At 42.2% G+C, this 25,161-nt stretch overlaps 1 protein-coding gene across 1 annotated transcript in view; it reads left to right on the top strand.

The window, feature by feature from the left end:
- RAB20 (RAB20, member RAS oncogene family) overlaps nt 1–24,550 on the top strand; it is a 42,441-nt gene extending 17,891 nt beyond the window's left edge. Inside the window, exon 2 of the mRNA XM_056555748.1 lies at nt 21,672–24,550. Coding sequence (XP_056411723.1) covers nt 21,672–22,186 — 515 coding nt within the window. The 3' untranslated portion in view covers nt 22,187–24,550. The remainder of the gene's footprint in view (nt 1–21,671) is intronic.
- The last annotated feature ends 611 nt before the right edge of the window (nt 24,551–25,161 follow it).

Here is a 25,161-nt window from a genome sequence, read left to right as displayed (position 1 = left end):
GGGTCTCATGTGCATTTACGATGAAGATTTAATAAACCAGAAATACCGGATGGTGAGTGCCATTGTCTTACTTTTTCTTTCATCTTCCATGGACATTAAGCTACTGATTACAATAGAGCACCACCGCCACGGACTGCACTGTGTGACTCCAGCCGGGTCACACCTCCTATCCATTGATTTCTTTATTGCATGAATGCGCAGTGCCAGATCTCCCTTGTCTCTAGTGGACTTTGTTATTTTGTTTATTTAAGGATGGCCCACAAAATCCTGGGTTTGGTAGGTATTTTTCCCCAGTATGTAGAGATTCCTCTCCCCAATTAGGTAGATATCCACAGTAGGTAGATAATTTCCCTCTATTAAATAGATGTTGCTAGTAAATATAGGTAGTTTACCAACTAAAAAATAACAAAAAGCCCACTCACCGTCCCTCCACTCCCACACTGAGGCTGAGCCTTCTTCTTCCTCCTCCTGTCTGTCCTCTGTTGATTCTAGCTATTTAAAGGGGTATCCCCATCACATGATATAGATATAAATAACAAAAAAATAACAATCTTACTAATTAGGCCTCATTCACATCATCGTTAAGCTCCAATAAACGGACTCCATTGCAAAATGCTGTGAGTTGGTAGTTGGAGTTGCCGTGTAATTTTCTCCCCTTAACTCCCCTAAAATAACGGAGCCCATGTGTACCACAGTGTTGATGTGAACTAAGGCCCCTTTCACACTACATAATTACTCCATTTTCGAAGTTCCATCAGAAAATCGGCAGTAAAACGGCAGTTACAAAATCATATACGGCCATTAGAAAATCCCATTATAGTCTATGGGATCTTTCTAATGGCCGTTTTAACCTGTTATAGCCCGTTATTAATAACGGCCGTTATTTTATGACTGAAGATAGTAACGGGAGAAATAGTTCATGAACTATTTCTCCCGTTACTATCTTCTGTCACAAAATAACGGCAGTTATTAATAACGGGTTAAAACAGGTATTAGAAAAATCCCATAGACTATAATTGGATTTTCTAACGGCCGTATAGGATTTTGTACCTGCCATTTTACTGCCGATTTTCTGACGGAACTTCGAAAACGGAGTAATTATGTAGTGTGAAAGGGGCCTAAGGCTTAGCTAAATTTTCCAAAATGTGCAATTCTGCAGAGATGTCCTACATAAAATTTCACAACCATTGGTATCATTTGCCCAGTAGCTCGATAATGTCCCCTATAAGTAGATGCCCCCATTGAGTATAAGTAGGTGCCCCCCCCCCCCCTTTTCAGGTACCCATAGTAGGAAGGGAATAGGTTCCCAATAAAAAGCCCTTTCACTTTCCCTCTACTCCCACACCGAGGCTGGGCGCGCTTCTTCCTTCTCCTTTCTGTGCTCTGTCACCCAGAGTCACACAGGCCATCTTCTGACTGCACGTGATGAAATTATATCATCACACGCAGTCCACAGATAAAGCCCTATGCCGCAGTATGGAAGCAAGGAGTCCCTGCTCCGGTATATACATTCCAAAACACTTGCCGACTGTACGTACAGCAGTAGGAACTACTGTTTACAGCCAGACTCCTTGCTCCTGTGCAATACTGATCGGTGAATCCTATTTTGTATGCTTTACCACTCACTTTACATTCTTCTCAGAATCACGCTATGCCACTGATCAGTAGTAATGCATGATAGACTATCTAACTGAATGAACACATACCTGGAACTGATCTGGTACTTAATGTATTAAATCAGCAGATTGGATAGCATGACTTTAGCCAATGCTAAATGTATTTATTCCAGGACATTTTTTCTTCATCCCACCCCATGCACTATAAATAAGTGTATCCTACTGTTCATACTGACATAGTTTATGCTGCTCACATGTTCCACATTCCAGCTGACGTCTTCCCACTGCTGTAAAAATTCAGCATCCCACTGACATATTAGACCAATAGGTTCTTTGTTATCAGCCTACCATGCCTTCATTATGTATACAGGACAGTGAAATTGTGAAATAAAGACTGATAGTTCCAGAAGAATAATTTTTATTCCGGACTGTATGTCTTTAGGAAATTAGCATTATCCTTCAGTCTCTGCATAGGTGTTTGTTGGATAACTAGACGCATCTTACACTGTCATTGGGAATTCTGCTTTCTTTTATTGGTGTGTTTTACTTAGCAGTCTGCAGTTAGTCTGGTAGGAAAGTTTACGACAGGGATTGCTATGTTCAATCTCAGATGATCAATAGTTTATTAATACATTTATGACATCCAGTGGAGTACCTTGCTGTTTTCCCAACTCCCAACACTTTCCCATTCAAGTGGTTGTTGGGGAGACCTCAATGATCAACCTTTATTATCCATCCTGTAAATAATATATTCAATGGAAAAATGGAAATGGCCACTTGTTAGACAGTATATCATAGAGACTTGGTGGAGTTACCTTAATGGCTAGTTCCATAGAGCAATCACTGTTCAGTCTTTTGGTTTATTTTATTGAGGAAAGGGAGACAAGTCTTGCCAAATATCTCTGACAGACTCTTCTTTCTTGACACAAAAAATGTTCTTAGATTCTTTGTTTTTCTTAAATCTGTCTTTGAGGAGAACTTTATAAGGTAATATTTTCCCCCAGTTTTTCATTTCTGCTCAATTATTAATTCTAGCCCTTTTAAAGGTGTATTCCCATCACATGACATAGACGTATATTGGCATAAATTCTTAAAAAACTACCTTACAAAATTTGCCGTTCTGCAGATATGCCCATGTGGTCTTCTTCGTTGTTTATCGGGACCTAGGATTACAGCCACCATTGTGATCTTGTAGTGATGGCCGCGCTTGTGCAATGGCCCATCTTCTAATAAAGGCTGGATTGGCTGGGTTCTCGGGAGCGCACACCTGCAGAATGCATACCCACTAGCTCCTGGCCCATTGCCTCCTTAGACAGTGTGACAACTGCCGGACATGTACACTAACCCCGAAGCTGTCTCATCGGGGATGGTAGATTTGTGTCCTCCTTTTTTTTTTTTTTTTGCAGTTTTCTGTATGCGCTAATAACCGTGTACACTTCGGGCACAAACATTTTATCTTGAATAGCTTTATTGTGCACCAATTATCTAAGCATGCTACGCTACTAGCACAGTGGGCTTTGCTAATCTGGTGCACAAAATCTTTGTGTAAAGGGAGATATGCAAATAACGTACCAAGCTTTGCACACACCATGCTGACCTACACTTTTAGCGCAGTTCAGCCTGGTGCTTGTAATTCTCGCTACACAATTTGCTTAGCAGCCTTCCAAGCACCATGGCACTTTGCATTATGAACATAGGTCAGCATATTTCTTGTAAAACTTGCCATGTTATTTGCATCCTTTACACACAACATTCAACCTTCACTCCAGATGTGGCCATACACTTCCAATGCTGATCTACACTAAGTGGAGATCTACCTAGAGCGCGCATGTTCAGGCAAGCGCTGGGTAATGCTTGCTTGAATTGTCAACCGGACACCAGAATCTCATCCTGCATTAGGACAGCAAAAGCGAGTGGCACTGGTGAGTGTTGGGAATACCCAATTAAGTATGGATGAATGTTTCCAGGAGGGGATGAGTTAAGCTTATTTTTATTATAGTGTTTCTTCTAGAAACATCTGGTCTTTGTTGCATGTGTAGTTTATAAGATATACATATGATAACAGGTTGCTAAATTGTTTTTTTTCTTATGTTTCATGAAAAATGTTTTGCTAACTGTGTGAAAAGACTGAATGTTCCAGCTCACTACTAATCTTAAGTATAACCTAATGTAACCCTGGCCAAAGGTTTATTGACTGACTAGCAGAATATGTTGTTGTTGTTTTTAAGATCATTTAGGAAATGACATTTCCTTCTGTTCACAACCTCCAGGGGATTATTCCAAACTGTTGTGAAGGAAAGGTGGTCTAGTTACCTATAGCAACCAGTCGTCTCGCAGCACTTCAAGCGAAGCAGCAGTTACGAGCAGTAACTACCCTTTTCTCTTTTGTTCTAGCTTAGATAAAGACCAAGGCTGAGATTTATCAAGCTGTTTTATAGTAAGATTTTCTTTGTTGCCCAGAGCTCTGTTATTATTTTACCAGAACAATATGGTAAGTAAAAGCTGACCGCAAAAAAGGAATCTTACGAAGACAGCTTGATAAATTTAACCCTGTTTTCGGGAGCGATGAAGACAGTGTGAGTTGTGATTCTATGCTTATTACACATCCAGCCACAACAAGACCATGGACCATTGATCTCATGATAGGTGAGGCCTGTCCAGGTTGACAAAGGAATCCAGGGGGGAGTGCCTTCTAGACACTACTCCCTGCATGCTATAAAATGGGTAGTGGGTACATGGGTAACAGAGTGGTGTAGTGGGTGATAAAGGGGTGACGGGTGTAGAAGAGTGTACATGGGTGGCAGAAGGATGTACATGGGGGACAGGGGTGTAGAGGAGTGACAGATGGGTTTAGAAGAGGGTACATTGGTGGCAGTCGTGTAGAGGAGTGTACATGGGTGGCAGAGGGGTGTAAAGGGGTTTCATGGGTGACAGAGGGGGTGTACATGGGTGGCAGAGGGGTGTACATGGGTGACTGGTTCAGAGGGGTGTACATGGGTGACAGAGGGGTGTAATGGGGTGTACATGGGTGACAGGGGGCGTCAGGGTGACAGGGGTGGACAGGAGTGACAAGGTGGTAACGGGTGACAAAGGGACAGAGGGGTGAACATGGGTGACAAGGATGTGGTCAGAGGTGTGGACAGTGGGGGGGGGGTGAACATGGGTGACACGGGGATGGACAGGGATTACAGAGGGGTGGATAGGGGGATGGCCAAGGTGGACATGGATGACAGGAGGGTGGACATGGGAGACAGTGGGTCAGAGAGGGGTGGACAAGGGGTTAAAAGAGGGGGGGACTGGGGTGACAAAGGAACAGAGGGGTGAAGAGGGACATAGGTGACTGAGGGGTGGACAGGGGGGATGGACAGGGGTGACAGAGGGGTGGACATGGATGAATGGATGACAGGAGGGTGGACACAGGAGATATGGGGGTAAACAGGGATGACAGGAGGGTGGACAAGGGGGATAAAAGACGGGTGACAAAGGAACAGAGGGGTGGACATGGGTAACAGGGATGGATAGGGGGGTGGACATGGGTGGGGGGGATGGACATGGGTGGGAGGGGGGGATGGGTGATGGGAAGGGGGGGGGTGTGGACATTGTGCAGTACCCTAAGACAGCCATTTTTCTTCCCTGTTCTTCCCCTCTCCGGTAGGGCACCGACTCAAGGCTTCGGCAGGGCACTCATTCACTGCGCCGCAGGGGGACGCTGAGGCACGGGTCACTACACCGGCCCAGCGCAACTTCTGCGTTCTTCCCCTCTCTGGCAGGGCACTTACTCACTGGGCCACAGGGGGAGGGGGACGCACACACAGCAAAGTGCACTCAGCGCACACAAACTTCTTTACCCCCTGCACCAGGGAAGGCCGGTGCAGGGAAATAAAAAAAATTTGACTGGATAATCCAGCAGCACCCCAGGCAGTGCTGAACGGCACCCCAGTGTGCTGTGGCATCCCGGTTGGGAATCACTGCTGTAGACAGTTAGGGCTGTATATAACAAATCTCCTAGAGTGGCACCTGTTTACTGGCAGGCAATCACTGGATTGTTTGTGTGGCCCTTTCTTCTGTCATTTGGTGTCTTCACTTGCCCTATCACACAGACAAACAACGGTTTTTAACCCCTTAAGGACATGGGGTTTTGTTTTTTGCACTTTTCGTTTTCCACCTTTTCATCTTCTGAAAGCCAGCAGCTTTCCTTTGTCTTCTAAAAACGCAAAAAATTTTCCTCTTAAATACCCATATAAAGACTTGTTTTTTGTGCCACCAACTGTACTTTGTAATGATATCACTAATTTTACCACATAATCTACAGCGTGAGTAAAAAAATACATATATATATTTTGTGGGGAGAAATTGAAGGAAAAAAAGAAAAAAAAAGCAATTTAGCAGCTTTTGGGGGCTTCTGTTTCTATACAGTGCTCTTTTCAGTACAAATGAGACATTTTCTTTATTCTGTAATTCCATATGATTAGAATGATACCCAATTTATATAGGTTTTAATTTATTTTGCACTCTTAAAAAAAAATTACAACTAGAGATGAGCGAACTTACAGTAAATTCGATTCGTCACGAACTTCTCGGCAGTTGCTGACTTTAGCCTGCATAAATGAGTTCAGTTTTCAGGTGCTCCGGTGGGCTGGAAAAGGTGGATACAGTCCTAGGAAAGAGTCTCCTAGGACTGTATCCACCTTTTCCAGCCCACGGGAGCACCGGAAAGCTGAACTAATTCATGCAGGAAAAGTCATCAACTGCCGAGCCGAGAAGTTCGTGACGAATCGAATTTACTGTAAGTTCGCTCATCTCTAATTACAACTTTTTGGATGAAAACTAGCATGTTAAAAATGTCCTCTTCTGACCCCTATAACTTTTATTTTTGTGCATACAGGGATGTATGAGGGCTCTATTTTGCACCATGGTCTTTAACCCCTTAAGGACTGAGTGTTTTTCCGTTTTTGCACTTTTGTTTTTTCCTCCTTACCTTTTACAAAATCATAACCCTTTCAATTTTGCACCTAAAAATCCATATGAGGCTAGGTTTCCACACCTAAAATAACGCCAGCAAAAACGCCAGAAAAACTGCCACAGGTTTGGCAGTTTTTCTGCCGTTTTTCCTGGTGTATGGAAATAGCCAGTTTTGTCCCCTGTGACAGTTTTTTCACTGTCTTCTGGGTACCACTCTGTGGGTCGGATGCTGAGTACCCAGTCCAGAGTGTAAGGAGATGAGGAGTGATGTACAGCATCACTACTCACCTCCCCCGGAGTATACTGTACAGGAGCCGGGAATCCTGTCACCAGACTGACAGGACTCCCTGCCCTTATAGCACCTTTGTGCGGTATACAGAATATACAGCTATCTATAGATAGATAGCTGTATATAGTGTATACAAAACTGGAGGTCCACTTACCTTCCTCGCTCCTTGCCCCTGTCGGGTGAGTGTAGCTCCGCCCCCTAGTGATGACATCGTTATGGGCGTAGCTACAGACGGGAGTCAGGCTAGTAAGGCTCTGTTCACATTGTCCGTTTTGTATAATGTGAACAGACCCTTCTGGCAGTGTCTTTCCAGATAGGGAGACTCCAGCTGTTGCTAAACTACAACTCCCAGCATGCTGGGTGTTGTAGTTTTGCAACAATTGGAGGCTCCCTGTTTGGGAAGACATTGCAATATGGGCGCTGTACCCAGCGGACAGCGACAAAAATGTACTAACCAATATTTTGTGTTTTTTTTTTTTTCTTCTTCTCGTTTCAGATCCATGTTTGCAGAGGATTACGGCGGATTCGATGGATTACGGCGGATGAACATTTTTTTCTTTTAATAAAATGATTAACGAGGGCTGTGGCAGAGTGTTTTTTAAAATAAAATAATTTTTCCAATGTGTTGTGTTTTTTTATTTAATTTTCAGGCTTAGTAGTGGAAGCCGGTCTTATTGACAAAATCTATTACTAAGCCAGGGCTTAGCGTTAGCCCCAAAAAACAGCTAGCACTAACCCCCAATTATTACCCCGGTACCCACCCTGATAACGTCAGGCTGTTGCTGTTTGGTTGGTATTGTGCTGAGAATGAAAATGCGGGGAACCCTATGCGTTTTTTTATTTTTAAATAAAATTAAAAAAATGCATAGGGTTCCCCATATTTTCATTCTCAGCACAATACCAACCAAATAGCAACAGCCTGATGTTACCAGGGTGGGCGAGGACCATTGATACTGGCCCTCCCCAGCCTAAATAACGCCAGCCTGTTACCGCCTACGCCCTGGAGCGCCATTTTTGACGCTCCGGGCCTGTTGGTACCGGCTCGGGGTAATAATTGGGGGTTAGCGCTAGCAGTTTTTGGGGCTAACGCTAAGCCCTGGCTTAGTAATGGATTCCGTCAATAAAACCGGCTTCCACTACTAAGCCTGAAAATTCAATAAAAAAAAAAAAACAACACATTGGAAAAAATTTTTTATTTTAAAAAACACACCTCCACAGCCCTCGTTAACCATTTTATTAAAATAAAAAAAATCCAGTTCATCCGTTGTAATCAATCGAATCCGCTGTAATCCTCTGTATACACTGATCTGAAAGAGAAAAAAAAAAAAACACAAAAAAATGGGTTAGGACATTTATTGCGCTCCCCCATAATGCAATGTCTACCCTAAAAGGGAGCCTCCAATTCCAATTGGTGCAAAACTACAACTCCCAGCATGCCCAGACAGCCTTTGGCTTTCTGGGCATGCTGGGAGTTGTAGTTTAGCAACAGCTGGAGTCTCCCTATCTGGTAAGACACTGGCAGAAGGGTCTGTCACATTATCCAAAACGGACAATGTTAACAGAGCCTTACCAGCCTGGAGCCCGTCTGTAGTTCCGCCCCCTAATGATGTTCCGCTGGCCAATCACAGCTCTCTGGAAACATGAATAGGTGTATATATACGGCAGTGCAGGGGACCATAGAAGAGCGGCCGCCACATCTATACATTATACAGGACAATCACAAAGGGGCGATCTGTCAATTAGTACAGGTACTACTACTCCCATCATGGAACAGTGTGTTCCATGCTGTGAGCAGTAGTACTACCTAAAAAATGTAAAAAAAATAAAAAGTTAAAAACACACTACATTTATTATTGTCGGCTACATTTTTAGGTCCCCACCCGCCCACATAAATTGATCCTTGTTTAAAAATGTATTAAAATTTTGTTCTAAAAAAGATAAATTTCGTTAAATACAATTTTTTCCATCACTACTATATCTTTTTTTTTATTTATTTATTTTTGATACCCTACGAAATTTTAATAAAAAAGGTATCTCCATCACTTTTTGGGATCGCTAAAGTCCAAAAAAGAATAAAAACCATCTGAAAAAAACGCCAAAGTTAAAACCCGCGTTTTTCTTGGCGTTTTTTCACTCCCATAGACTTCTATGAGAGAAAAACGCCAGGATTTTCCCCCAAAAAACACAAGAGGTCTTTTTTAAAAACTGCCAATAAGCCCAAAAACGCCAAAAGGATTAAAAAAACGCCAAACTGAAAAATGCCAAGTGGATTTGGCATTTTTCTGTTTACTATTGACTTGCAGCTAACATCTGGCCTCAGCGTTTTTTCACAAAAAAAAAACGCATGCGGTGTTTTTATTGGCGATTTAGTAAAAAAAAAAAAAAAAAAAAAAAGCAAAAACCTAGGCTGATGGCTTATTTTTTGCGCCACCAATTCTACTTTGTAATGACTTCAGCGGAACAAAAAAGAAAATATAATCTTGCGACCAAATTTTAGAAAAAACACAATTTTTTTACTTTTGTGGGCTTTCATTTCTACGCAGTACATTTTTCAGTAAAAATTATGCCTTCTCTTTATTCTGTAGGTTCATACAATTAAAATGATACCCTACTTATATAGGTTTGATTTTGTCGTACTTCTGGAAAAAATTATAACTACATGCAGGAAAATGTATACGTTTAAAATGGTCATCTTCTGACCCCTATAACTTTTTTTTATTTTTCCACATACGGGGCGGTGGGATGGCTCATTTTTACACAGTGATCTGACTTTTTTTTTATTGCTTTTTATAAATTTTTTTCATGATATAAAGTGACCAAAAATATTGGTTTTTGGAATTTAGAATTTTTTTGCGCGTACGCCATTGACCGTACAGTTTAATTAATGATATTTTTTTTATAATTCGGACATTTCCGCACGCGGCGAAACCACATATATGTTTATTTTTATTTACACTTTTTTTTTATGGGAAAAGGGGGGTGATTCAAACTTTTATTAGGGAAGGGGTTAAATGATCTTTTCACTTTTTTTTTGCAATGTTATAGCTCACATAGGGGACTATAACACTGCACACGCTGATCTTTTACATTGATCAATGGTTTCTCATAGGAAATCATTGATCGATGATTCTGCCGCTTGACTGCTCATGCCTGGATCTCAGGCAATGAGCAGTCATTCGGCGATCGGGCAGTGAGGAGCAAAGTAGGGGACCCTCCGGCTGTCCTACAGCTTTTCGGGATGCCGCGGCAGTCCCGAACAGCCCCCAGAGATAACTGGCAGCGTTTTAGTTTCACTTTAGACTCGGCGATCGACTTTGAGCGCTGCGTCTAGAGGGTTAATAGTGCGCGGCACCACGATCAGTGCCTCGCGCTATTAGCCACCGATCCCGTTATTAGTGGCCGTGCCCGACCTCCCTTATAGAACGGGAGCGGACTCAGGGCATACAGGTACGCCTTAAGGACTGAGCTCTTTTTCACCTTAAGGACTGAGCCCTTTTTCGCAATTCTGACCACAGTTGCTTTACGAATGAATAAAATAACTCGAAAACGCTTTTACCAAATATTCTGATTCTGAGATTGTTTTTTCGTGACATATTCTTCTTTATTTTGGTGGTAAATTTTCGGCGTTACTTGCATCCTTTTTTGGTGAAAAATCACCAAATTTCTTGAAAATGTAGAAAATTTTGCATTTTTCTAACTTTGAAGCTCTCTACTTGTAAGGAAAATGGATTTCCCCAATAATTTTTTTTTATTCACAAATACAATATGTCCATTTTATGTTGGCACCATAAAATGGACATATTTTTCCTTTTTGAAAAAATTAGAGGGCTTCAAAGTAGAGCAGCAATTTTCTAAAATTTCATGAAAATTGCAAAATCTGAAGGGACAGATGTTACAGAGCAACAACTCCCAGCATGCCTGGGCAGTCTAGGCATGCTGAGAGTTGCAGTTTGGCAACATCTGGAGGGCTACCGTTTGGGCACCGCTGTAACATCTCTAATTTTATGTCAAGACAGGAGACTCCCATTATGCAAGTTTAAAGCTTAATACTATATACAATAAAATATACCATACTATTTAAATATAAGAGTCAGATAATAATGATTAAATGAGAGACATAGAAACATGAGTTGTAGGTCTAAAGTAAAAGGTTTTAAAGTCAGACTCAGAGGACCAGTTGGCCGCTTTAAGAAGATCAGAGAGAGAACCTCCTGTCTGAATAATTTTTGTAGAGACTGTGCCTGTAGTGGAATGAGCATTAAAGGTAAATATACCGTATTTATCGGCGTATAACACGCACTTTTTAGGCTAAAATTATTAGCCTAAAGTCTGTGTGCGTGTTATACGCCGATACACCCCCAGGAAAGGCAGGGGTAGAGAGGCCATCGCTGCCCGCTTCTCTCCCCCTGCCTTTCCTGGGGTCTAGAGCGCTGCTGCCGGCCCTTCTCACCCCCTGGCTATCGGCGCCGCTGCCCATTCTGTCCCCCTGACTATCGGCGCCGATAGCCAGGGGGAGAGAAGCGGCGCCGACAGCCAGGGGGAGAGAAGGGGCAGCGGCACCCATTGCCGGCGCTGCTGCCCCGTTGCCTCCCCCCATCCCCGGTGGCATAATTACCTGAGTCGGGTCCGCGCTGCTGCAGGTCCCCAGCGTCGTTGCTATGCGCTGAACGGCGCGACGCATGGCGTCAGTGCGCCGTGCATAGCAACGACGTAGGGGATGCATGCCGGAGGCCTGCAGCAGCGCGGACCCGACTCAGGTAATTATGCCACCGGGGATGGGGGGAGGCAACGGGGCAGCGGCGCCGGCAATGGGTGCCGCTGCCCCTTCTCTCCCCCTGGCTGTCGGCGCCGCTTCTCTCCCCCTGGCTATCGGCGCCGGCACCGATAGTCAGGGGAACAGAACGGGCAGCGGCGCCGATAACCAGGGGGTGAGAAGGGCCGGCAGCAGCGCTCTAGACCCCAGGAAAGGCAGGGGGAGAGAAGCGGGCAGCGACGGCCTCTCTCCCCCTGCCTTTCCTGGGGGTATATCGGGGCATACACGCGCACACACGCACCCTCATTTTACCATGGATATTTGGGTAAAAAACTTTTTTTACCCAAATATCCTTGGTAAATTGAGGGTGCGTGTTATAGGCCGGTGCGTGGTATACCCCGATAAATACGGTATTCATAGCTGCAAGGGACATGGATTGTCTGATCAATCTAGCCAGAGTTGGAGAAGAAGCCGGTAAGTGAGGTTTACAGTAGGAAATGAGAAGCTGTGAAAAGGAAGGATGACAGAGATTTTGAGTTCTGGATTCATAAGATTTTAGGCAGCAGACCACACACCGTTTTTCTTGTACAGGAAAAGCAGTATAAAATACTTTGGCATCAGATACCCTCTTGATGGAAATAAGGCAAAGAAGGGCCGTGAGTTTAAAGGATAATAATTTTAATGATAATGAATGATTATCATCCCAAGATGTAAATAACGAATGAAGAATATTGACATCCCAAGTGTTAAGATATTTAGGTTGAGGAGGTTGTTTGAAACGAATTCCCTTAAGTAATTTACAAATTAAAGGATGTGTGTCTATGGTGATAGAATGAAAAGGAGCATGATAAAAAGAGATGTCAGAGCGATAAAGATTTAATTTTTTGTAAGCTTGGCCAGCATCAAAAGATGCTGAGAGAAAATTTAGAATGTGTGCGATAGATGCATGAAAGGGATCCAAATCCTGTTGTGAGCACCAATGAACCCATATTCTCCAGGCCGTTCTGTAAGCAGATTTGGTACCTGGAGCCCAGGCTTCTGATAGGATGTCTCTAGTTGATTGAGAAATTTCTGAGTCAATTGGGATTGACCTGAAATCTTCCATGCTACCAGAGAAAATTGGTTCAAAAGGATCACTGTATGGGGATTCCCAGCAGGATCCAGAAGAATTGAAGGGAATGATTCTCGGAATGTCTAATAACATCATCAGAAATTGGGGGAATCACGATTGAGCTGGCCAGAGAGGAGTGATTAAAATCAAAGTCGTGCCATGAATCAAAGTTTGTAAGAGAACTCTGGGAATTAATGTGAAAGGAGGGAAGGCATAAAGTGTTCCTGGGGGCCAAATTTGGAGAAGAGCATCTAAACCTAAACCTCCCCATAAGGAGTTGATTTGATGGAAAATTGAAGGGTCCCGTTTCCAATCGCTGGAATCTTTCAGGTGACGAGAATTCCAATCTGCCACAGAATTGGAGAGACCTGGGAGATATTCTGCCTTCAGAATGATTTCCCTGTCTAAACAGAAATGCCAAAATTCTTTAATGATATTGGCTGAGTCTGGATTTTGTGCCTCCCGGACGGTTGACATATTGTACCGCTGATATGTTGTTCATACGTATAAGTATACAACAATGAGATATATGTTTTGCAAAACTCTTTAATACGAAGAAACCCGCTAGGAGTTCCAAGCAGTTGATATGAAGGCGAGACTCTGAAGGGGACCACTTTCCCCCTGTGGATAAAGTACCGCAACGTGCGCCCCAACCTAGGAGGCTTGCGTCGGATTCCAAGATAAGATGGGTTTGGAATAGAATATTGTTTTGCCGTTCCACTCTTGAACATGATGTAACCACCAAAGAAGCTCCTCTTTTGCTTCTGATGATAGACTGATCTCAGCCGAATAACCAAGGCCTTCCCTCAAATGTTGGATCTTCAAACATTGGAGAGCTCTGTAATGTAGAGGAGCAGGGAAAATAGCTTGAATTGAGGCAGAAAGTAAGCCTGCAATTCTGGCTACAGAGCATAGAGATATGCGATCCTTGTTGAGGAGAGATTGAATCACTTTTCGAATAGTTTTCAACTTTTTTGAGTGTAGGCTTAAAAGAGCTGATTGAGTGTTTATTAGAAACCCCAAGAATTCTAGTTCTTAAGAGAGGACGAGAATGTATTTTTCTAAATTTATCAGAAATCCGAGGTCGTATAGGAGACATAATGTCCAATTCATGTGAAGGCGTGCAAAGGACATGGAATGAGCCATGATCAATATGTCGACTAGATATACTATAAGTTGACCACCGCGAGATCTCAAAGTGGCCACTACTGGTTTTAAGAGTTTGGTGAAACACCATGGTGCTGAAGACAGTCCGAATGGGAGGCAGGTAAATTGCCATTTTTGGTCTCTCCAAATTAATTGAATTGAAGAAAAATTTGAGAAGAAAGATAAATGGGTAGGCAGATAGGCATCCTTAAGATCGATTTTGATCAACCAGTCTTCCAGTAGTAACGTATCTCTTAGGAGATGGATGCCCTCCATCTTGAAATGTTAACGGACAACATTGTTTAGTAATTTTAGATTTTATTACTGGTCGGTAACCCCCATCTTTCTTTTTCACTAGAAAAAGGTTGCTGACAAAACCAGGAGTGTGGAGTGGTACTGGACAAATAGCATTTTTTTAAACCCCTTAACGACCACGGACGTAAATGTACGTCCTGGTTTGGCTGGACTTAGTGCACCAAGACATACATTTACGTCCTGTGTATGACCGCTAGCATCGGAACGGTGCTCGTGTCATACGCGGCAGGTTCGGCTGCTAGCAGCCAGGGACCCGCCGGTAATGGCCAACATCCGCGATCGCGTGGATGTCCGCCATTAACCCCTCAGATGCCATGATCAATACAGATCACGGCATCTGCGGGAGTGCTGTACTTTGAATGGATGATTGGATCGCCCGCAGTGCTGCCGCGGCGATCCGATCATCCAGCATGGAGGCCGGAGGTCCCCTTACCTGGCTCCGGCCGTCTCACGGGGTCTTCTGCTCTGGTCTGAGATCGAGCAGACCAGAGCAGATCACCGAAAATACTGATTAGTGCTCTGTCCTATTCATAGCACTGAACAGTATAAGCAATTAGGATTGCTATAGTTAAGTGTAAAAAAAAAAAAAAAAAAAAAGTTGAAAAATGTAAAAGTAAAAAGTAAAAAAGGGAAAAATCCCCTCCCCCAATAAAATTGAAAATTGTAAGTTTTTCCCATTTTACCCCCAAAAAGCGTAAATATTTTTTTTATAAAAATATTTGGTATCACCGCATGCGTAAATGTCCGAACTATCAAAATATAATGTTAATTTTCCCGTACGGTGAATGGCGTAAAGGTAAAAAAAAAAAAAGTCCAAAAATGCTGCTTTTTTGGTCACATTTTATTTTAAAAAATATTATCTCACAGTTTTATATATGCAAATGTGGTATCGATAAAAAGTACAGATGACTGCACAAAAAATGAGCCCTCATACCGCCCTATATATATGGAAAAAGGAAAAAGTTATAGGGGGTCAAAATAGGGCTATTTTTAGATGACTGATTTTGTACAAAAAGTTTTAGATTTTTTTTTTTTTTAAGCGGTACAAAAATATAAAAGTATCTAGCCATGGGTATCATTTTAATCATATTGACTCACAGAATAAAGAACACGTATAATTTGTACCGTAAAGTGTATAGTGTGAAAACAAAACCCTCCAAAATGTGCAAAATTGTGCTTTTCATAAAAATGTCCTCCTTAAAAAATTTTTTGGGGGGTTTGCCGTACATTTTATGGTAAAATGAGACCATAATTACAAAATACAATTGGTCACACAAAAAACAAGCCCTTATATGGGTCTGTAGATGGAAATATAAAGGAGTTATGGATTTTAGAAGGCGAGGAGGAAAAAACGAAACTGCTAAAATAAAATTGGCCTGGTCCTTAAGGTTAAAATGGGCTTGGTCCTTAAGGTCTTTTATCTCTTCCTCTACCAGGACTTGATCTTCCAGAGAAAAATGAATTGGATGAGGAAGGTGATATTGGATGGGATTTGATACAAACTCTATTTGGTATCCCATAACTGTGTTGAGAACCCAATGGTCGGAAGAAATCATACTCCAATTTAGGGAAAAAAGAATGACTCTTCTGCCCACTGGAGGATGGGGAAAAAAGATTTAATGACTGACTTACCTGTTGGTGGTCTGGAACGAGATGAAGATCCTCTTTGCCCTCTGGCTCTCCATGGTCGTCCCTGATAGGGGAAGAATGGTGTGGTTGGATATGTAGGGGCTGTATAACAGTATCTATCTGTTTGAAAAGAACCTCTTTGAGGGGGTGGGAAGAACGGCTGGGGAAACTACCCCGTCTTTTCCCAGCCCTGTTGAAAACCTTATTGGTAGAGAAAACTCGTTAAAGAGGTTTGTGCCTTGTCTGATGAGGCAAACAGCCCCACATATTTAATGATCTCTTTTATAAATTGATCACCAAACAGTAATCCATCAGTGGGAGAGGATGGTTCAGAATTTGCGAGATGGGTAAGTTGTGGGTCTAATTTAAGAAGAATAGACCTTCTACGTTCAGCACATAATGCGGCCTTTGCGTTTCTGAAGAAACATATAGCACGTTGAGCCCAACCTCCTTAATGTGTGGACATCAGTAGGATTTCCGGAGGCAATGGCCTCCTCTGACATGTCTAGGATATTTGTCAGGGGTCCTAATAGGTCTAAGAACTTGTCTTGACTGGCTCTTATTGAGCGGTCTATACCCTTTTTTGGGTTAGAGCCAGACTTAAGCATATATCTGACTAGTATGGAATCTATTTCAGGGGTCTGATCGACATTTGATGCTAGCGTAAGGCGTGGACATTCAGCCCTGAGTTTATTACGGGCCTTTCTCTAGACCCTTTTTTATCCAGTTATTTAAAAACTGGGCGACCTAAGGGTTGTGCACCCATTCTCCCGATCAGGGATGTTTTATGTGGGAGGGGTCAAAAAATGGGATGCCCGAGCTGTCTAAAATGGTGATATCCTGGGAAGAACCGTCATTAAAATCAATATCACTTCCCTTGGTGTCCTTAGGACAAAAAGAGGGGTAATTTATTATCAGAATATTCTGAATCCCAGGAGTCATCGTCTACTTCAACAAAAGAATTTAGCTTTTTTCGAGAAGAGGCTTTACTTCCCCGTTTTGATACCTCCTCACAAGTAGAGGGCTGTGTGTGTCCTTTTTTGACACTAGTAGCGTGGCTGAAATGTGGTTGCGAGCTTTCATTAGGGTCTTGACCAGTATGTTTTAATAATCTTTTTTTTCTCTGAATACGGGAAGACTGGTCGTCCTCATGAAACCGCCTCTTAGAAGTTACTTTTTTAGGTTTAATAATGCCCTTTGGAAAGGGTATTGTAGAGTCGTCCGCAGACCAAAATATATCTGTGGGTGTAGGTGGGACATCCTGGGTAGGTATTTGTGTATTAGTTTGGGCTATAGCCATGTTAACTGATTTTGTTATAGAGTCATGCATGGTAGCCATGGCGTTTTTTTTTTATAGCTGACTGGACTGAGCGGGACACTGATTGATCCACAAGATCTTGCAGTTGGTCCCCAGCTAAGAATTCACAGTCCTTGGTTCATGATTGATCAGAAGACATTATGGTAATGTCGAGTGTGTGTGTGTGTGTATGTATGTGTATATATATATATATATATATATATATATATATATATATATAATATTAGGGATCGACCGATCTAGTTTTTTTAGGGCCGATAATCGGTGGAGGTTAGGGCCGATAGCCGATAACCTATACCGATATTCCGGTATAAGTTATCGGCTATTTATCCCCCCGCGACACCGCTGCAGATCATTGATTTAAAGCGGGCGCTTTAAATCAATGCACTGCAGTGGCTTTTGCGGTGCCATAGGCCGCCGCCGCCACTCGCTTCTCTCCCCCTGCCTTTCCGGGGGTCCGGAGACCTATCACCGCCACCGCTCCCCCCGCCGCACCCGCGACCGACCCCCCCCCCCCCAAACCCCCCCCCTCCCGACCTACCGCACCGCGACCGACCCCCCCGCACCGGCCCCATTGCCTCCCCCATCTCCGGTTTTATAACTACCTCTTCCCGGGGTCCACTCCACATGTGGCTCCGGTGGCGTCCTCCTGAACGGTCACTGTGCGCACTGACGGTGACGTCACGTCGCGCACGTCACGTCACTCGTCATTGCGCACAGTGTAACGCAGGACGCAGCAGGAGCAAGAAGTAGCGTGGGCTCCGGGAACAGGTAATTATAAAACCGGGGAGGGGGGAGGCAATGGGGGCGGTGCGGTGGGGGGTGCGATGCGGTGCGGCGGGTCGGTCGCGGGGGGGGGTTTGCGGGGCATTATCGGCAAGAAAATTGCCGATACAGATAATGCCTAAAATCGTGATTATCGGCCGATAATATCGGCCATACCGATAATCGGTCGATCCCTAAAATAGTATATATATATATATATATATATATATATATATATATATATATATGTATGTATGTATGTATCAGTTGCATAAAGTACACGGTGCACGCTGAAAATAAAGACCTTGGTAAGGGGTCCTCACTTAAGTAGAAATCCAAGAATTCAGCAGCACACAAATTTGTGAAAAAAATAGGTGGGTGTTTATTACATCACCAGAAAAACAGAAGCTCTTCTGTTTTTCTGGTGATGTAATAAACACCCACCTATTTTTTTCACAAATTTGTGTGCTGCTGAATTCTTGGATCTCTCTCTATCTCTCTCTCTTTATATTATAAAAAGTAAAATTAAGGGAACCGGCACTGTACAGTAGGACTTAAAGTCCAAATCGGGTGCTCAGCCTTCACAGGTTCAAACTCCAAATATAGCGATCGGAACTGCATTAGATATAAGAAAAAGATAAAAAGAGGAACTAGACAAAATTATGTATATATAATGGAGGATAACAGGAAAAAACAAAAAATATAAGCATTATTACAATACATAGAACTAATACACCTATCTTGTCTGCTGAGCAGCAAAGAAAGAGGAGGAGCTATTGTTTCACCTGGTTATATCACCTGAGCTAAATCCTGATTGGTCACCTTTCATGTACAGCACACTTGGTTCCCCTTCAAGTTTTTTACTTATATTCTGTATTAACTATTTCGCTGCTGAGTTCAGTAAAGAAGGATTTATTGCATAATGCTCGTCTCCTGTCTTGACATAAAATTGACATTATATTTTAATAGTTGGGACATTTACGCCTTACGCAATACCACATATGTTTATATATTTTTTTGTTTACATAATTTTATTTTAAAAATGGGAAAAAGGGGGTGATTTAAACTTTGATTAGCGGTTAATTCATATTTATTTTAAGTTTTTTTTATACTTTATTCACCATTTCTTTATTCCCCATAGGAGACTATTACATGCAATCTTCTGATTGCATACACTAATCAATGCTGCTCCATAGAAAAGCATTGATCAGTGTTATCGATGCTCCATTGGCTGGCTGCAGCATAGGCGCGATGATCGCACAGCAGGGAAGCAGGTAAGAGACTTCCCTCCATCCTTACAGCTGATCAGGATGCTGCGATTTCGCCATGGTTGTCCCTATCAACTACCCTGAACTACCAGCAAAAAATTTTGCCACTTTTAGACGCGGTGTCTAAAGAGTTAACGCCGGACATCGGCCTGATCGGAGATGTTTGTCATTAGCCACCGGTCCCGGCTGCTATCAGCTCCTGAGGTTACTTCATACCCCTGCCGTGCCGCTGTGCCGTTTAAAGATGACGTTCTGCCACAATGGGTAAACTTGTCAAAACCTTTCAATAAGTCATCAAAAGAGTGTTTACTCATTCATTGGCTGATCGCTGGTCCTTGCACATAGTCCAGTACACAGGGCAGTTATCATGTAATATAGCCCTTAGAGAGGGGGCTAATATAAGGGAATAGCATATGACTACATCGGGTTTCTTTATAACCATGAACATACATAAGTCTGCAGAAATGCAGGGGAATAATTTTAACTCCTTAAGGACACATGACGTACTGGAACGTCATGTGTCCGCTCCCGATCTATAACGCGGGGCCACAGCCGGGACCTGTGGCTAATAGCGCGCAGCATTGATCGCGGTGCCGCACGCTATTAACCCTTTAGACGCGGCGTTCAACGTTGAACGCCGTGTCTAAAGTGAAAGTATGCCGGTTAGCTCAGTGGGCTGTTCGGGATAGCCGCGGCGAAATCGCGGCATCCCAAACAGCTTACAGGACAGCAGGAGGATCCCTACCTGCCTCCTCACTGTCCGATCGCCGAATGACTGCTCATTGCCTTAGATCCAGGCATGAGCAGTCAAGCGGCAGAATCATCGATCACTGGTTTACTATGAGAAACCATTGATCAATGTAATAGATCAGTGTGTGCAGTGTTATAGGTCCCTATGGGAGCTATAATACTGCAAAAAAAAAGTGAATAAAGATCATTTAACACCTTCCCTATTAAAAGTTTGAATCACCCCCCCTTTTCCCATAAAAAAAAAAAAAAAACACAGTGTACATAAAAATAAACATATATGGTATCGCCGCGTGCGGGAATGTCCGAATTATAAAAATATATATCGTTAATTAAACCGCACGGTCAATGGCGTACGCGCAAAGAAATTCCAAAGTCCAAAATAGTGCATTTTTGGTCACATTTTATATAATGAAAAAATGAATAAAAATTGATCAATAAGTCCTATCAATGCAAAAATGGTACCGCTGAAAACTTAAGATCACAGCGCAAAAAATGAGCCCTCATACCGCCCCATATGCGCAGAAATAAAAAGTTATAGGAGTCAGAAGATGACAATTTTAAACGTATTAATTTTCCTGCATGTAGTTATGATTTTTTCCAGAAGTATGACAAAATCAAACCTATATAAGTAGGATATCATTTTAATTGTATGGACCTACAGAATAAAGATAAGGTGTCATTTTTACCAAAAAATGTACTACGTAGAAACAGAAGCCCCCAAAAGTTACAAAACAGCGTTTTTTTTCCAATTTTGTCTCACAATGATTTTTTTTTTCAGTTTCGCCGTAGATTTTTGGGCAAAAAGACTGACATCATTACAAAGAAGAATTGGTGGCGCAAAAAATAGGCCATCATATGGATTTTAGGTGCAAAATTTAAAGAGTTATGATTTTTTAAAGGCAAGGAGGAAAAAACGAAAATGCAAAAACGGGAAAAACCCTTGGTCCTTAAGGGGTTAATAAGGACTATTTGCAATGTTACTTCATTTTAGATGTATTGAAACAATAAAAATGTGAACATGCACATAGGGGGAGATTTATCAAAACCTGTTTAGAGGAAGAGTGGTGCAGTTGCCCATATTAACAAATCAGATTGCTTCTTTCATTTAAAAAAAATGATGACAGGGTAATGATGAAGGGGGGATGATGACGGGGTAATGATGAAGGGGGGATGATGACAGGTGATTATGATGAAGGGGGGATGATGACGGAGGTCTGGATGATGACAGGGGGGATTATGTATTTCCCACCCTAGGCTTATACTCGAGTCAATAACTTTTCCTGGGTTTTTGGGGTGAAATTAGGGGCCTCGGCTTATATTCGGGTCGGCTTATACTCGAGTATGTACTGTATACAGTATATATATATTTGTGTGTGTGTGTATATATATTTGAAAAAAGCTAAATTGTCTCCAAGAGCCTGTACTTCTAATGCTATGCATGCATGTATGGCATAAAATTACTGTAGACATTTTTGGATTTAGTAACAAATCTGTAATTTGTTAGATCATAGAAGTAGCACCAGAGACTCTACTAATAGCACTTGTAAAAACAACCTTGCGGCATACATTCATGCCTTTTCGGGGTTTGTAAAACCAGCCTTTGAACTAGTCGGGCAGCTTTGTAAGTAGTTAATTTACCATAGTGTAAACACTGAGGCTGTTAATAAGGTAATTGTGAAGCTGACAAAATACAAGAATAAAGTTAGCAGTATCTTACAGACATTCACTGTGTGATTTCTTCTGTTTTAGGGAGGGAGCAGTTCCATGGCTTGGGCTCTATGTACTGCAGGTCGGCTTCTGCTATCATCTTCACCTATGATGTCTGTAATGTGCAGAGTCTTATGGAGCTGGAGGATAGATTCCTGGGCCTGACTGACACAGCCAGTGACGACTGCATCTTTGCTGTAGTGGGCAACAAAGTTGACCTCATTGATGACTATGAAGCAGAAAGAGAGGTTGATGATGAAATGCCTCGTAAGGGTAGTGCATCCAAGCTTCGCAAACAGGTTCATACCGAAGATGCTATTGCTCTTTACAAAAGGATCATGAAGTATAGAATGGTGGATGAAATCCATGCTCCTGCCGCAGACAAGATGTGCTTTGAAACCAGCGCAAAAACTGGATACAATGTTGATTACCTGTTTGAAAGTGTCTTTAACATGGTTATACCATTACTTGTGAAGAAGAAAGCAAATGGACCAGACGAAACAGTCAATCTTGCACAGAACCATCACGAGAAAAAGACTAAAAGTGGCTGCTGTTAACAGACAGGTTTCTTGCATTTCTTCTAAGGTGATGATGATGGTCTTTTCCAACTGGTTGGAGTATGCAGTTAATTTAATTGACTATACCAGTGATTATATCTCATCTCATGTAAGATACATATACTGCAGCATTAAAGAGAACCTATGGTCAACTGATTATCCACCTTTTTACAGACTCTTGATATTGTCTCCTGTTTCCAAGATACAAGGGTTTATAATTTGTCTGAAAATTCAGGGAATCAGTCAGATAAGCGGAACTTAATTTTAATAATAGGAGTTAAAGGGGGTATCCACCATAAGGTAATTTTAGTACGTACCTGGCAGGCAGTAATGGACATGCTTAGGAAGGATCTGTGCTTGTCTTGCGGCTAAATGGCTATGTTGTGAGATTACCATAACACTGTGGCTAGCTTTTTGTGAACTGGTATTTCCTGTTTTAGTTTTCTTTTGCCTACAAATCCCATAATTCCATTTTCCTCCCTCCCACACATCAGCCACCCCACCCATTGAAACATAAATGAGCTGCATCCATTCAAAAGACCTGTGGTTTTCAATCAGGGTGCCTACAGCTGTTGCATTAGTTGCAGATTGATCTCTCTCCCACCAAGCGATAGCTCCACCCATTGAAGCAGAAAGGCTCCCTGTTATCAGCTGACTAGTGAGTCAGGTCTCGGCCGCATTGCATTTGTATGCTGTTAAAAATAAATATTGGGGTGCAAATCACAGAAGAATTATGAGAAAATAGGCACACACACAGATACAGACACTATATTATGAACTACACTAACTTTACAGCCCCTGTAGCATAGTCAAATAAAATCATGGAATACCCCTTTAATATCAGGTAATGGCTGGGATTTTAACTGACTGTATAATCCCGCCAATCACCTGATATTCTCTCTTAATATAAAAACAAATTGTATGCCCATCTGACTATTCCTAATTGTCCAACTATAAACCCACATATTTTGGGAACAGAAGGGCGTATACGAAGATATTTCAAGGGAATTTGGCATTAGTGTCACCTGCACTAAACTTTTGGTACAGGGTGATAGTGTTGGTGACACTGATGATACTTATCCCCGATCCATTGCCCCGTTTGCCCGTTATCCTCCTTATCCGGCGTCAGGCTTGGTTCACAGGCTGTGCTTCAGGAGCACGCAGATTTCACAGCTGCTGTTTCCTCACTTGACCCTGCTGTGAGCAGGCTTGAAGAAGCAGCAGCCCTGATGTCAGTGTGCTCCTGGAGCACTGCCCATGCACAAATCCTGCCGCCCAAATACGGAAGATAACAGGTGGACGGCAAAGGGATCGAGGATAGGTAAGTATTATCATCAGTTTCACCAACACCACAAGCCTGTAGTAACAGGTTAGTATGGGTGACCCTAATGACAGATTCCCTTTTAATGATAGTAAATCTCAATGATTTTTTTATTAGCCACATGTCCTCTTTAAAACTAGCAGCATTTTGCACTAAAAACACCAAATTGTAGTACCTTACTAAACAACTACCTAATAGTCTTTCAGTTGAATCTATACACTTTTTTAAAGTAATAAAGTGATTCATTTGTAGAACTCAAAAGTACTAAAGATCATTTCATGGGTTCTGCTATTTTACTGCTTATGTTTAGGAACTCAATCATTTTTGTACATTTATTTATACAATTCTGTAAATTTTCAATTGCATAAAACATTTCATATGTAATTCTTCCCCCTAAAGTTGAGTTCACATCTGCATCACAGATTCTGTCATAAAAGCCAGAAGAAAAAAAAGTGCAGCATGCTGTACTTTTTTTTATTTTTTCACAGTAATGTGAGAAACTGTCTTTGCTGCCCATAACAACCAATAAGAGCTTGGCTTTCAAATCTTAACGAGCTCTGCTAAAATTTAAGCTCATATCTGGTTGTGATGGGCAACACAGACTTTTACTCTTACAGCTTTTAATTATCAATGGAAACCCAACAAACTTCATAATAGTCAAGAACTCTGTTGAGCACTGCTGGGTTCCATCATATGACTGACATGGCACCAGCGCAGATGTGAACATAGCCTTATTCTGACTTAATTCAGGACTAACTAATTTTGTGTCTTAACATAATACTTTTGTAAATGAATTGTCACTATCCAGAAAATGTATGTCCCTTTATGATCGTTCAAAAATGATACATGTATCATGACTGTTTTTTTTTTTATTTTTTTTTTTGTACATTATGAATGTATATACATAAGGGGTGAATAATTGTATAGTGGGGGTGGGGTGTAATTTATCACCATCAATATTGATGTGATTTGTGACTAACCTGTATCAATGACTGACCTAATATTAAATTGAAAACTTTTCTTAATTTCTTTTATTTTTATTGTGCTTTGTAAATGCTGCGACAAAAGCTTGGGATATACATATTTATATACAGAATGGAAGTAGTCTATTAGTAGTATGGACATATGATACAGGTACTGTGACCAGATGTGAATAAACCCTTCAGTTATTGCATCCATTTTAGGTGGTCTGGCATTAACCCCTTAGAAGCCGTGATCAAAGTTGATCGCAGCATCTAAGGGGTTAATGTCAGACATCACCACGATTGGTAATGTCCAGCATTAACAACGGGTCCAGGTGGCTGATGGTTGACCTCTATCAGCCAACAGCTTCTGAGCCTGCTTTGTAGAGGTATGCCCTTCATCCTTAAGTAGTTAAAGGGGTACTCCACCCCCCAGCGTTCAGAACATTAAGTTCTGAACACTGGTGCAGGCTTCGGGGGTAGCCACGCCTGAGGGGCGGAGCGTGACATCATAAGGGGGTGTGGCAACCCACAAAGCCCACACCAGTGTTCAGAACTAAATGTTCCGAACGCTGGGGAGTGGAGTACCCCTTTTAAGGGTCATTGAAAACTCTCTTCTATGAACTAATTAACCCCATCCCAACCTCTGACGTACGGGTTCATCATGGGTCTGGTGAGGGGAACATAACGTG

This window comes from Hyla sarda, chromosome 2 (assembly GCF_029499605.1).
Source record: "Hyla sarda isolate aHylSar1 chromosome 2, aHylSar1.hap1, whole genome shotgun sequence".
NCBI classification, from domain to species: Eukaryota; Metazoa; Chordata; class Amphibia; order Anura; family Hylidae; genus Hyla; species Hyla sarda.
The sequence above is the reverse complement of the archived record's forward strand: the minus strand, read 5'-3'. Positions and strand labels throughout refer to the sequence as shown.